Here is a 13,467-nt window from a genome sequence, read left to right as displayed (position 1 = left end):
TGGATGAGTTTTTCAGCGTCACTTTTAGATAACATATTCCTGATCCTAGCTATATTACGTAGATGAAAAAATGCAGTTTTACAAGCTTCAGATATGTGAGCCTTAAATGATAAATCCTGGTCAAATAAAAACCCCAAGTTTCTGACTGTAGAATTAGGGTTAATATTTATCTATCTGATCTGAGAGAGCATTTCTCAGGTGTTTAGGACCCAGTATCATGACCTCAGTTTTTTCTGGGTTTAGGAGGAGGTAATTAATTGTCATCCAGGTCTTAATGTCTCTGATGCATGAATTCAGTTTCTCTAGGTGGTCATTCTGGTCTGGTTTAATGGATAAATACAGCTGTGTATCATCCGCATAACGGAGAAAATGCACCTGATTATGTTTCCTAAGGGCCTATGTAAAGCATTAACAGGATGGCCCCTAGAACTAAGCCCTGAGGGACTCCGTAGCTAACTCGAGTACAATGAGAGGACTGTTCATTTACATTAACAAACTGGTACCTATCAGATAAATAGGTAAAATGATTATGCACATTTTTTTAACATGCATGCTTCAGAAGTAGCATAGCGAATATTAAACTAAGGGTAATTGTACATGCATGGACGTGTGCAGAAATTAGACAGTCAGAGTGTAGCTTGTGTGGACAGCCTACAGGCGTTCTATGGGGTCTTAAGTATCTCCTGCACACCCCTTTAGATACAGCCGCTTCTCTCTACAAACGGGCCTGGACAAGCCAAAAATCTACCAGGACGGGTCAACCTCTGCACAGATGCATTTGACTAAGGGTTAAGACAACAACAGCAGGTAGCTTGGATGGTGTTTTGTATTTAGAGATCCTCCACCGCCGTCCTGATGCAGACGTCATGCAGTGATCTAAAATCAGGTTTTTCAGAATCATCTCTGTCCTGCTGCTTTTCTGAAGCTGTAAAAGTGTTGAATTAAGCACTTTTCCAGACTCACTCCCAGAAAAACTTGTGAAGCGTCACGACATCTCACTCTGGTGTGGTTGGAGAGCCTCCCGGCTTAAATTTATCCTCCCCTTCCCTATGAAGGCCCCCTCCCAGGCTTGAGCGTCCCGCTCAGTAAACTGCTCCTGTCAGCAGCTCCTTGCTAAGCTGCTGTGTGTGAGTGTGTGGGTTAGAAGTAAAAAAAAGCCCCAGAAATGTGTAAATAGATGTAAATGTCTTCTGTGGACCCAGACTGACACGTTGGAGCAATCATGGAGTGAAGACAGAGCAGCAGGAGGCAAACACCAGGCCTCGGCTATCAAAGGCTCATAACAGTTGATAAAAAAGTCTTTGTTTACAAAGATTTTCTAAATCAAAAACGATTTTCCATCTGCAGAAGCTCACAGCACGCATGTTGTTCTCTGAGAACAAAAAGACTTAAATATGCAGGCGGGACAGCACAGGTTTGTCTCGGTATTTTGTCATTTTGTTTCATTATTTTTTCATTCTTTGGATGTTGTTCTGTCATGTCTGGGATTTATTCACATCTGAAAGTTCCTGCTTTGCATTTCCCACACAGCAGATGAGCTTGCACCGGAAACAACTGTACAGTCTGGATGATGTCCTTCTGAATGTAGGTTATTGTTCGTCTTGGGAGAAAGGCTGCTTTGAATAATAGATTGTGTGTCTGCGTGAAATGGAAAATGAATAAACGATTACCACAAAGATGAAACTTTGAATAAGTGTCACAGGCTTGTTTGTCGGACGCTCTTCTTGTCGTGTTTTCCTCAGCCTGCTGAGATCGGCTCACTGCAGTGGTGCATAGTTAATGCTGTGTGTTTAATGAAGATTTGTCTCAAAGCCCAGTGAGGCATTAAGCAGCAAAACAATGTTATTCATGTCATTTCCATTGACTTGAAAGCGTAGCATAACTTCAAAGTGCTCCAATAGGTTGTTATTGTATAAAGAACTTGTTCTAATAAGATTCATTTTCTTTGCAGAGGAGTTTCTTAGTTTCTTGCTCGGAGTTCATGACTGCATTGAAAGCATGACTGTAATGAGCGTGTCAAAAACACAGTTTTTATCAGTGGGTCTTTAATGAGATCAAGGAAGAGAAGCAGAAGTTAAAATATGATCGACAACCAGTTTTCATTAAAGTTCTGGGCAGTTCATTACCAAACAAATAATCATATTTGTAACAAATTTGGGGTTGATTTTATTTTATTTTTTTCCATGATAATTCTGACACCTATCGTCAAGCCTTGTTTTCTTTCTGGATTTGTTTCTCTTCTAAATGCAGATGACTTTTTGCATGACTGAAAGCTGTTATTTCCCCTGAATTAGCTTCTATTAGATATGATTCATTGGTTCAATGAGGGAAAGTTGTAAAATGAAAATGTTTCTACATCCAACAAGCTAATAGTTAACAGACTAAAGACATTCGGTCTCCTTTTATGCTGTGCAGCTGACATGGTTGTTTCCTTCTGCTGTCACACAGAGACTGGAGGTGTGAGGACCCAGATCTCCCTCCACAGATGCTGTGAAGGCCTCTTGTTGCATTGTGCAGGACAGAGTCCTCCGGCAGAGCTGCAGGGATGTACCAGGAGGTGGCCTTCCTGGCAGGGAGTAAAGAGCAGCAGTTCACCACCTTCCACTTCAACCGTGTGGAGAATCCACAAGAAGTTACCTCCAAAAAAGGTTTGTTCTACAAGCGAGCCCAGCTCCTTCTCCACCAGCAGGATGGAGGAGATATGGGCTTGGCTGACAGAGCAGCCATCATCAATGTGGGGGGTATCAAGTACCACATCCCCTGGTCCACTCTGGATGAGTTCCCCTTGACCCGACTGGGCAAGCTGCACAGCTGCAGTAACGAGGCAGAGATCATGGACGTGTGCGACGACTACGATGGCAGCCGCAACGAGTATTTCTTTGACAGAAGCCCATCTGCCTTTCGCATCATCGTGACTTTTCTGGCAGCAGGGAAGCTGAGGCTCCTGAGGGAGATGTGCGCCCTGTCCTTCCAGGAGGAGCTGCTCTACTGGGGCGTGGAGGAGAACAACCTGGAGTGGTGCTGCCTCCGGAAGCTGCGCCTCAGGCAGGAGGAGTACAAAGAGCAGCTGAGGCTGGAGGAGGAGGAGGCCGAGCTCACCTTACCACAGTCCTGCGAGGAGAGCCAGCAGCCTCCGGGGGGGCCGGAGGAGACCTTCACAGGGGGCTGCATGAGGAGGCTGAGGGACATGGTGGAGAACCCCCACTCTGGGCTACCAGGAAAAATCTTTGCCTGCCTGTCCGTGTTGTTTGTAGCCATCACTGCCGTGACGCTGTGTGTCAGCACCATGCCTGATCTCAGAGAGGAGGAGGAGAGGGTGAGTCTTCTCCTTTCATTCCCCATACTTACTCCTTCGTGTGTAAAGGGTGCCTAAATGAACCTTAGAAGGTAGTTGGTATTGCATTTGACAACTAATATGTTTGTAGAGTTGAAATCAGAAATGCTGAAGCTTTTGCAGCCACAATTCTTCTGAAGTTCTCAGGCAGGCAGGAAAAGTGCTGCTTCAATAAGGCAGGATTGATTTCCCATTTTGAAAAAACAAATTGAAGAAGACAGTAATTACAATGTGTAGGCCCCAGAGAGTATTACTTTGTTGTGTGAGAAATGCCAAACCGATTTTCATGAGGCATGACAGCCGTTTTTTTTTCAAATGTGGGCGCAGCGTTGTGTGTTGTTTGGACACAGCCTCAGGGTGGCGTGTTGTACAGTAGCTGCAGCGCATTTCATCATGTTAATGAAGCAGCACACATGCACGGATGACATGGATGCTGCCTGCTCCTGCATGCAGTCCTGTGGGACTGGTGTTCACACACCAACAGGAAACACTGCATTCATGTCTATTGAAATGACTGAATGCATTTCAGCTCGCTTGCAAAATCCCACAGCCATTCAGCAAACAAAATAAGCCTATTATAGTTATATAACTGGGATTGTGTATCGGTTTTCATATAGCATGTTTACCCAAGTCTCTCCCAGACCATTTGATCAGTGAAACCTTTAAATACGTCTGCTGGAAGTGTGTCATCTGACTTTGAATTCAGAAGTTAACTTTTTTTTTCTGTGTGAATCTAGGGAACAGACACACAGAGGAAAACCTAAAGTAAGCTTCTGCTTGTGGAATTCAGTATAAAATATGGATTTGCTCACTTTTTCCTTTTAAATATAGAAGTTTTCTTGTAGTTTTAGGGAGAAAAAGATAGTGAACCTCTCATGAGAAGATGAACTTTTCTGGACAAATTAGAGACCCACACCAATGAAAATGGTGTTTTTGATAAGTTCTTGTGACATTGTTCCTGATGATGGAGGACATACACTATAGGCCAGAAGTTTGGACACACCTCCTCATTCAATGGGTTTCTTCATTTTAATCTACATTGTAGATTCTCACTGAAGGCTGTAAGAGTTCTTTGACCAAGAAGGAGAGTGATGGAGATGACCTGGCCTCCACGGTCAGCTGGACCTGAACCCCACTGAGATGTTTTGGGGTGATCGGACTGCAGAGTGAAGGCAAAGATGTACTGAACACCTCTGAGAACTCTTTAAGGATTGTTGGAAAACCATTTCAGATGACTACGTCTGGAAGCTCAGCAAGAGAATGACAAGAGTGTGTAAAGCATTAATCAGGGCAAAGACACTGAAATATCAAACACAATTTTAGCTATTTCACCTTTTTTTTGGTAAAGTAATAACTCCACATGTGTTCATTCATAGTTTTGATGCTTCAGTGAGAATCTACCAGTGGCGGGCCGTGCATTTCACACCTAGGCCTTCAGTAGTGCTCCATCTGAATCAATCCAACCCTCATTAACTATTTTATGGCAATAAAACTTCTAGTGCAGGTACAGCTGCCACACACACACCAAAAGCATAAAAAATAACCTGATAAAATTTCAATATTATGTAGGGAGATAGCAAAATTTTACTCACCAAAAATCCAGATTATTTAAACACAAAATCCATCCTTTCTATCCTCAAGATTTCGATCACTCTGTTGTGCAGAATCCGTGCGTTTCGCAGATAGAAAGTGTTCCGTGGCTGTGATAAGCTGGAAAAGGCTGCATGCGGGAAATGTTCTGGTATTCCTGAAGCCTCTTGTGGTCCAGGAGGGAGACAAACATCAGTTTTTGTGATCTTGAAATCTGGTCTGTGTCTGGAAAATAATATTGTCGGTAGTGCGCGCGAGGATTTTGCGCTGCACCCGCCCGTGGTGCGTTCAGGGGCCTCGTAGATTTCAGCTTCACTCCCGCTCAACGGAGTCACGGAACTCCTTTACCCGTGCCAGACAAAACTGTGCCACAACTTTACCCAGACATTCATTTTCCACCAAAAATCAGACGATGAGACGCTTTCCACTGGCAACATCTTCAAACCTGACACGCCGCTCCTCGGCACCTGTGTCCGTCACATAACGCAGAACCAGAGCGAGCTGCGAGCTATCCAATCAAAGCTCGTGAAAATGATGACGTTTCCGTGCGCCTGCTAGCTGGCCTTGGTGTCGCCTACTCCAAATCTGATTGGTTGAAGCAACAGTTTGGTCGACAATTATTTTATGCTACAGGGCCCGCAGAACTGATTGTGAAGGCCTCCGGGCAGATTTCTTTGACCCTAGCAACAAATGGTGCTGCAATGTGATTGGTTAATGCTTAAATAGGAAAATACACGTCTGGAAGCAGCGCAGCCAGGGAGACAGCAATGAAAGGACGAAGACAGAGCATTTGGAATTATAGAATACGTATTCACGGAAATAAATAATAATTAATATCAGTCTGTGATTCAGATATTTTTAGGCCAGCAGAGAAGGCCTTGCAGGCCCTGACGGCCCGCCACTGGAATCTACAATTTAAATAATCACGGATATAAAAAAACACATTGAATGAGGAGGTGTGTCCAAACCTTTGGCCTGACTGTATATAAAAAAAAATTCAGCTGGACAGCACATTTCTTTATTGTAATCGTTGTGAATCAGGAGCAGATAAAAACGTATTTGTGATGCAGAAATACGCTGAGAGGGCCACAAGCTCTCTATGAGCTCTCAGTACTGGGGAGGGAAAGAGAGGTTGGGTTTGCTCTGAGCTAACTGTCACAGAAAGGGCAGACGGCTGGATCCAAGAGCAACGGGTTTGTTTGGCACAGATAGGAGAACAGGAGTGAAGCACAGCTAAAAGCCCACAAGGCTAAATCAGGGTCAGGCAGGGGGGGGTCAAACATGAGCATGAGGGCATCAGAGAACAAAAAGGAGGTCAGGGTCCAAGCGAGGGTCAGGGCAGGCGGCAAACGGTCAGAGTCGAAGACAAAGTAGGGTCAGATAAAACAGAAGGTCAGGTCAGGATGATGCAGGTAAAATGTCACAAACAAGACTCTGGCTGAACTGTGCAAGTGAATGCAGATGGAAAACGGCTGTGGGGCGTCTGGGAGACACAGCAGGGGCTGATGGGAAGACCCAGGAAGTGCTAGTACTCATGTGATGACCAGAGGGGGAGACAGGGATCCCTAAAACTCAGAGGAGAATTTCTAATGAGCTCCTGCTGCTCTGCAGAAACTATGTCCTAGAAAAGATCACAGGTTTTTAGGTTTTGGCTAATACAGCATATTCATAGTTAAAAAAAACACAGAAAACGCTTTGAAAATAGATCAAAAGATGATTGTAGTGGGACTTACAGCCTAAAAACACTTAGGGACCAGATAACGTCAAACATTTTTGTTTTGTTAAGAATTTATATTATGTTTGCTTTTCCCTAATGGTAAAATATAGCTCCTAATGTTTATAGTTAAAAAAAGAGTTGTCGTACCATCAGTATAAGTAGTTAATTAAATGTGCAATGAACTAAATTAACTCAAATCTGCCAAATTCTTCAAAAGGGAATTTCTTCATTAAACAGTTAATTATAGTTGAAGCGTGTAAAGCTAATTTATTTCTCTGAAGGCTTTAATATCTCAGCTTGACATCATAGAAAGAAGACATTTAATTATCTCTAAATTTTGACTTTTATTCATAAAACCCAGAAAAGTGATGCTGCTGTCAGGATAAAGTAATGAGGAGTTCCAGACTTGTACCTGCTGACTGGGTTCAGCTCTGTTGCTTCTTTCATCTTAAATTGTGCGTCGCTCTATCTGCTGATCCGACACTGGAGGATGAGGAGCAACAGTTGAAGTGAAACACTGTCAGAGGGGGAGGCATGTCAGAATGAACACTAACATTTCTGATTGTGTGCAGAGGCTCAGAGGATGAACAGAGTGATGCAGAGTGGGTAACAGGGACAGAGCGTGTGCTGCTTTGACTGTATAAGGGAACTGAAATGAGTAACTCCGCCCCTCTGGCGTTCCAAACAGGAAGTATCAGATGGTTCCAAGAAGCAAAATCCCATAAACTTCTACTAAGAAATAGTCACTCTTTTTTCAGGAGAACCATTCTTGCTCTGATATTTGTTAACATCTTCTTGACAATCATCTTTTTTCATATTTTTTCTGTAGTAAAATTTATTCAAGTTATAAACTGACCAATCAGACGCCTCAATAATAGTAGGCGGTCTCGCACTGAACGTTTGCACCATGAAGCACGTTTTCAAGTGGTAGGGGTGTGAACTTTCAGCAAGCTCACTCCTGATTGGTTAGAGTGGTTGCCATAGAAATATTAACTCAAACCGACTCAGACCAATCACTGTCTACCGGTGATTTGTGGTTCCAACATGGCGGCGTCTGTAACACAAAAAAAATAAAAAATGGCGACTGAATTGACCTCATTTGGTTGGAGCTGGAAATCAAGGACAGCGTGGTGGCGTGATTGGGTCGTTAGCACTACCGCCTCACAGCAAGAAGGCGCTGGCTTGAAAACCCAGGGTAGAAATCGATCAATCAGTGTGTCTTTTTCAGTCAACTGCTTTATTTAAATCTTTGGTTTTTTTTCCAACTTTACAAATTTGGAAAAAAAAGTGAACATCAGGTCTTGCATGGTGCCGCAGTGGTTAGCATAGTGGTTTGAATCCTTTCTGTGTGGAGTTTGCATGTTCTTCATAGGTTGATTGGTCACTTTTCGTGTGAGGGATTGTGTGGCTCTGCGACAGACTGGTGACCTGTCCACGGTCAGCAGCAGCCGGGACGGGATCCGGCAATCCTGTGGCCCAGAATGGGATTTAGCGGGTTTAGAAAATTGATGGATAAAAAAATCAAAGTGCACATTAAGTAAAACAGAAGCTTTTCCGTCTTCATAAGAAGCCGCCGCTCGCGCTGTCAGAGACATCACATTCTTTGGAGATGACAAAATCACAGCGTTAACCAGCACGGAAAGAGCTGCCCTGTATTTTATTTCTGAGAGTTTTAGGGAAGTTCTGGAGCACCATGGACCTGATCTAATCATTAGTGTTTGACTTTAAAAGCAAAAGATTAAAAGTTTGAAATACCTCAGCATGAATAATGCTCCAACGTAACCAGCAACCACTTGTTGCTGTGCTCAGCTATCATCTGGCAGGGGGAGAAATATCGCCACCTCAGGCTTTTGATATGACTAACAACACATGCTGTCACAGTTCACACGAGTGGAGCAAAAAGGCATATTAAAGCTTTTCATGTCCGCCCCTGCCCCGCATGTCAGCCTGTGGAGCTCCTCTGCGCCTCACTAATTCATCGCCTGAATGGCGTCAAGCAGAGAAGATTATGATTAAAGGAGCACCCTGCAGCTTCTCTGTCAAAGTTATACATTCATCAGCGAGGCAAAGGAGGGGCGGGCGGCCTTTGTTTGAGGAGTGTCAACTTCAAACGGAAAATCAATGCGCGAAAAACAAAGAGGGTAAAAGCTGAGTAAAGACATGAAACACAGGATCATCTCATCTGCAATGAGGCGTCACCAAACGCCTGAATAAATCTGGTTCAGAAATTGGAATCAAACAGAAAAATTTAAGCTTTGATTTCCAGAACTCAGAAAACGGCATCATTGCACCTGCAGCTAAAAAAAATCCTGAGAAGTCTCCATCTTCCCACCATAAGAGGCGAGAAGGTGTTTCATTAGGGCTGAGAGTCCTGAACTCCGCCTGATAGAATAACGAGACGACGTGTCTCTCTCCAGAAGCGTGTGAAAACGACGCAACAACGTGTTTATAGCTGCTTCTAGCAGCACAGACAGAAAAGCTGAACAAAAACCTGCAGTTCTCTGCGTGGAGAAAGGAAATGGTTTTTGCTTCTAAAAAATTTTGGTTACTTCTCTGCACCAAGTAACACACTTTAAAGAGATCTCTGGGCTTCTTTGCTCTTTCAGCGATTATTTTTTTCAGATTAGTCGACTAATTGGGCCATGGGCAAACTGGATGTAAAGCACACATCTTGACCATCATTAGATTTAAAATAACTAAAAAGGAGATATATAACATTACCTGTGAACCTGTAATAATGGTAGTGGAATGATGTAAGCTGAATTTGGCCGCTGAAGATGCTGAAGCTGATAGCTAAAAACACTGAATCTGATAGCTAGCTAAATTAGCCTAAAAAACTGAAAAAAGCCTAAATTAACCAAAATAGCTGGCATGTAGCTGAAATATTAGCTGAACTCCAAAATAGCCTAAAAAACCTTAATAAACACCAAAACAGTCCAAAAGCTAGTAGAATGCCATCTTGCCTCATTTTTCAACTGATTTTCGTTTATAAATCCTAAATTTTGTGTACGCACATTTCCACTCACTTTATGTACGTTTCTGAGCATAAAGGCTTTAAGACATGAAGCCCCTGATCCAGGTGATCAGGAAGATCTGGAAAACAATCAGAGGTAGACCTTGAGGCTGAGCAGAAGCAAACTACAGTCTGAAGATCGCTCAGGTTCAGAGTGAAGAGAAGAGCCAGTTTGTTTCCTGATTTGTGGAATGGTTCCTTCTAGTGCAAATGATTAGTAAAAATTAATGGGGAAAAAAAAACTTTTAAAATAAATAGTTACATAAACTATTTTTTTTTATTTCCTTCATTTTTCTTATTTTTTCTAAAAAAAATCAAAGCACAGATTAGAAAAACCAAAGCTTTTCCGTCTTCATTAAATATGAAGAATGCTGCTCGCTCTGTCAGAGACAATACATTTCCTTGAGATGAAAAAATAATTGTCAGTGCTAACAAGCACGGAAAGATCTGCTCGTTTTTCAGATAAACAGCTTTAGCTGGACTTACCCGGGAAAGTACAAAAACTTTCACAGTAACTTCTCCCGATATTTGACAGGCTTCTTTCACATTGGCTGTTCTGTTTTTTTTCCATTCTGTGTCTCAGTGTTTTATAAGTAAAAAAATAATCACCTTGTATCTCAGAGCTAGAAGTGAAAAATAGCTCAATCGTCCAGTTCTTTAAACACAAAGGGTTTATTTCACAATCTCAGAACTTTTATGGATTTTTTCCCAATATTGTGACAGGGAAGATGTTTGATTTACAAAAATAAAAAAATGACCAGATAAGTTTACATTTGAAAAGAATTTGTAAAGAATTTTCAAACTGGGGCAGTTTTGTGGTGCATGTGTGGTGTTGATAACTATTGCTTTGCTGATTGGATCATGGTATGCTGGTTTGAGAGTTTCCTGGAGGCTGCGCCTGCGTCAATACTCCCAAAGGATCTCCATGGCTCCTTATTAATATTTTGCTGATGGGACGGTGTGGCTATTGGAAAACAAATCATGTTTTGAAAGGCAGGTTAGAGGCTGACCTCGGAGTAGAACTCTGTTCTGACAACTCTGACACGTTCTGGATGAAACGTAGACATATCTTTGAGTGAAATCCTTTGAAGACCTAAAATAAACTGCAGAAGAGTCATCACACATCCTCATTGTGAGGAAAAACCTTAAAAACAAGCTGGGAGGGGGACACAGCTGACGGGACTCCCCCTCTCCTCCTTTAAAGAGTTAGAAACTGTCTGCAGAGCTGAGGTCGACTTGGCTTATCTGAGCACATGAGCATCTACAGTATTCTCTGTTTTCCTCCCATAAAGCCCGGCTGTGGGGATCGTTTTGGTTCAGTTGTTCTGTCCTGAGCACTGGGAATCCTCAGACTAAGGAAACTCAGAGCGAACTGGAACTGAGTCTGATTAGAAAGGAACCCAGACCACCTCAAAGATATGTCAGAGAGCGGTTCCTGGTCCCGGACCAGGGTGCACTCTGCTGTATTCTGACAGAAAATGTGTTCTGGATTATGGAGGGAAATGAACTCTGGTTCAAACCAAATGTGTCCAGTCTGAACACACGTTTGGTCTCATCACTCCAAATAATTTTGGTCCAGAAGTTTGGAGATTTTTCTCTGTGTTGTTTGGCGTATTGTCCATTTTGCCCCAAAAAGGTTTTCTTCTGGTGACTGGACCATGCAGCCCATTTTTCTTCAGCTTCCTCCTTATTGAAACATCCTCACCACAGTTTTTAGAGTCCTGGATCACAGCTGAAGGTATTTGTGGGTCTTTCTTTGCATCCACAACAATTTTTCTGGCAGTTGTGACAGAAATATTAGTGACCGTGGTTTGGTTTTAACAGAAGCTTCTTGATCAAAGGTTGAACTCTGCTGACTTCATTCTCAGCTTCTTGGATATATTCTTATATCTTTTTTCTGTTCTGTCTGGTTCAGTTACCTTTTCCCGTAGATTCTTTGACAGCTCTTATTTCTAAGTGATTCAAGATCCGAAAATGTCAGTGCAGCTCTGGATGAAGGATGAAGGGTCTGTAAGGAGCCCACTAACTCCAAGACCTCAAGTACACACACATTAAGAGCAGGTAAACCAGTCACAGGTGAGGATGGTTACCGTTAGCTGTCAATCAAACCATTTTGTATCCACTTGTGTTCATGTTTTCAGAACAAAGTATGTAAAGATTTGAAGAGGGTCATTTGGCAGTGTCTGTTGTCATGAGTATTTAAAAAGGGTTAACTGATTTATCAAAAGAATAAATGTCTTATAAATAAATGTCCCTAAAACCATTGAAATGATCTGTACTGTTGTGCTGTTCGTTGTGTTTTGACCCACTACTTTGAGAAGTTATCTGATGGATTTTCTTGTGAGGCTGCACAGTGGTCAGCGCTCTCGCCTCACATTGAGAAGGCTCTAGTTGGAATCCTGTCCGGGACGTCCTGTGTGGAGTTTGCATGTTCTCCTCATGCATGAGTGGGTTTTCTCCTGGAACTCCGGCTTCCTCCCACAGTCCAAGGACATGATTTATAGATGTAGTGGTGTCTCTAGATTGCTCCTATTGATGTGCACATGAGTGTGTGACCCTGCAACAGGCGGGGGATCCTTTCAGTGTGTAGCAGTAGCTGGGTTGGCTCCAGCAGCCCCGTCACCCTGGAAGGGATGAAGGATGGTCTGAAGATTGATGGGTGGATTTTGCTGTCATCTGTTTGAAGAGTCAGGTGAAGATAGACTCCACACTTTAAGTAATGTCTGTGAAATTTACAGTACAATGCTATGAAATACCAACGTAATTAAACTGTAACTGATCAAACAAAAAGTTGTGTTTTTTTTATTTATATTTAGTATTTCAAATAACTAAATATCTTTGCTATTTTAATAATAAAAACATGTCAAAAATGTAGATGTTACAAATACATGGGTTACAATAAAACTCATCATTTAAAAAACAGTACAATCTAGTGCACGAGTCAAAGTCAAGGCCCGGGGGCCGGATCCGGCCCTCTGGGTAATTATATCCGGCCCTCCAGATCCTTTTGTTTAATTGTTATTAATGACCCGATGTTATCTGCCGCTGATTTCTAACTTGTATAATTTTGACAAAATATATTTTTATGGAGAGTAAAATATTGAAAGTTATTTAAGGTTTAAGTTGATTTATTCTGGAATAATATTCCTGCCTTTTTATTATTCATAATTATATTAAAAAGTTACAGTTTTAAAGTTTTAAACATTGTCATTCTACTAGCTTTTTGGATTATTTTGGCATTTAGTAACATTTTTTACGCTATTTTGGAGTTTAGCTAATATTTCACCTGCATGCTAGCTATTTTGGCTAACTTAAGTTTTTTTTAGGCTAATTTGACATTTAGTTAATATTTTAGCTGGCTATTAGCTTCAGCGTTTTCAGCTATCATCTTCAGTGGTTTTAACTATCAATTTCAGCATCTTCAGCTATCAGCACTCACACTAGCATTATCACAGGTAATGCTATATATCTAGTTTATAATTATGTTAAAAAGTTATGGATTTAAAGTTTAAAAATTTAGTTTTAGAGTGTTCAATAAATGTTTATCCTGTTCGGCCCGCGACCTACTTATTATCATTCAGTATATCATTCATGGCAGTTACTATAGCTGTATAGCCCAGCAAGTTTACAAATTTATCTGTAGGTTTTTGTACCATTTCTAGGCTCATTTCATCAGGACACTTGCTTTCTGCATTAGAAGGTAGTAAATATTTGATGTTTCTGTTAGTTAAATTTTCTATCTATTCTCTTTGTGGACAAAAACAAACTAAAAAAAGTAGCTAGTACAGTCAGAATAAAACCATGCAAATATGT

The 13,467-nt window shown here is 41.7% G+C and overlaps 1 protein-coding gene across 1 annotated transcript in view; it reads left to right on the top strand.

Moving 5' to 3' along the window:
* Nucleotides 1-13,467, top strand: part of kcng2 (potassium voltage-gated channel, subfamily G, member 2) — a 39,090-nt gene that overhangs the window by 8,662 nt on the left and 16,961 nt on the right. The window contains exon 2 of the mRNA XM_024257941.2: nucleotides 2,449-3,316. Within this exon, the coding sequence (XP_024113709.1) occupies nucleotides 2,546-3,316 (771 nt within the window). The 5' untranslated portion in view covers nucleotides 2,449-2,545. The remainder of the gene's footprint in view (nucleotides 1-2,448; nucleotides 3,317-13,467) is intronic.

This window comes from Oryzias melastigma, linkage group LG11, assembly GCF_002922805.2.
Source record: "Oryzias melastigma strain HK-1 linkage group LG11, ASM292280v2, whole genome shotgun sequence".
Lineage (NCBI taxonomy): Eukaryota > Metazoa > Chordata > Actinopteri > Beloniformes > Adrianichthyidae > Oryzias > Oryzias melastigma.
This window is presented reverse-complemented; position numbering and strand designations above follow the sequence as displayed.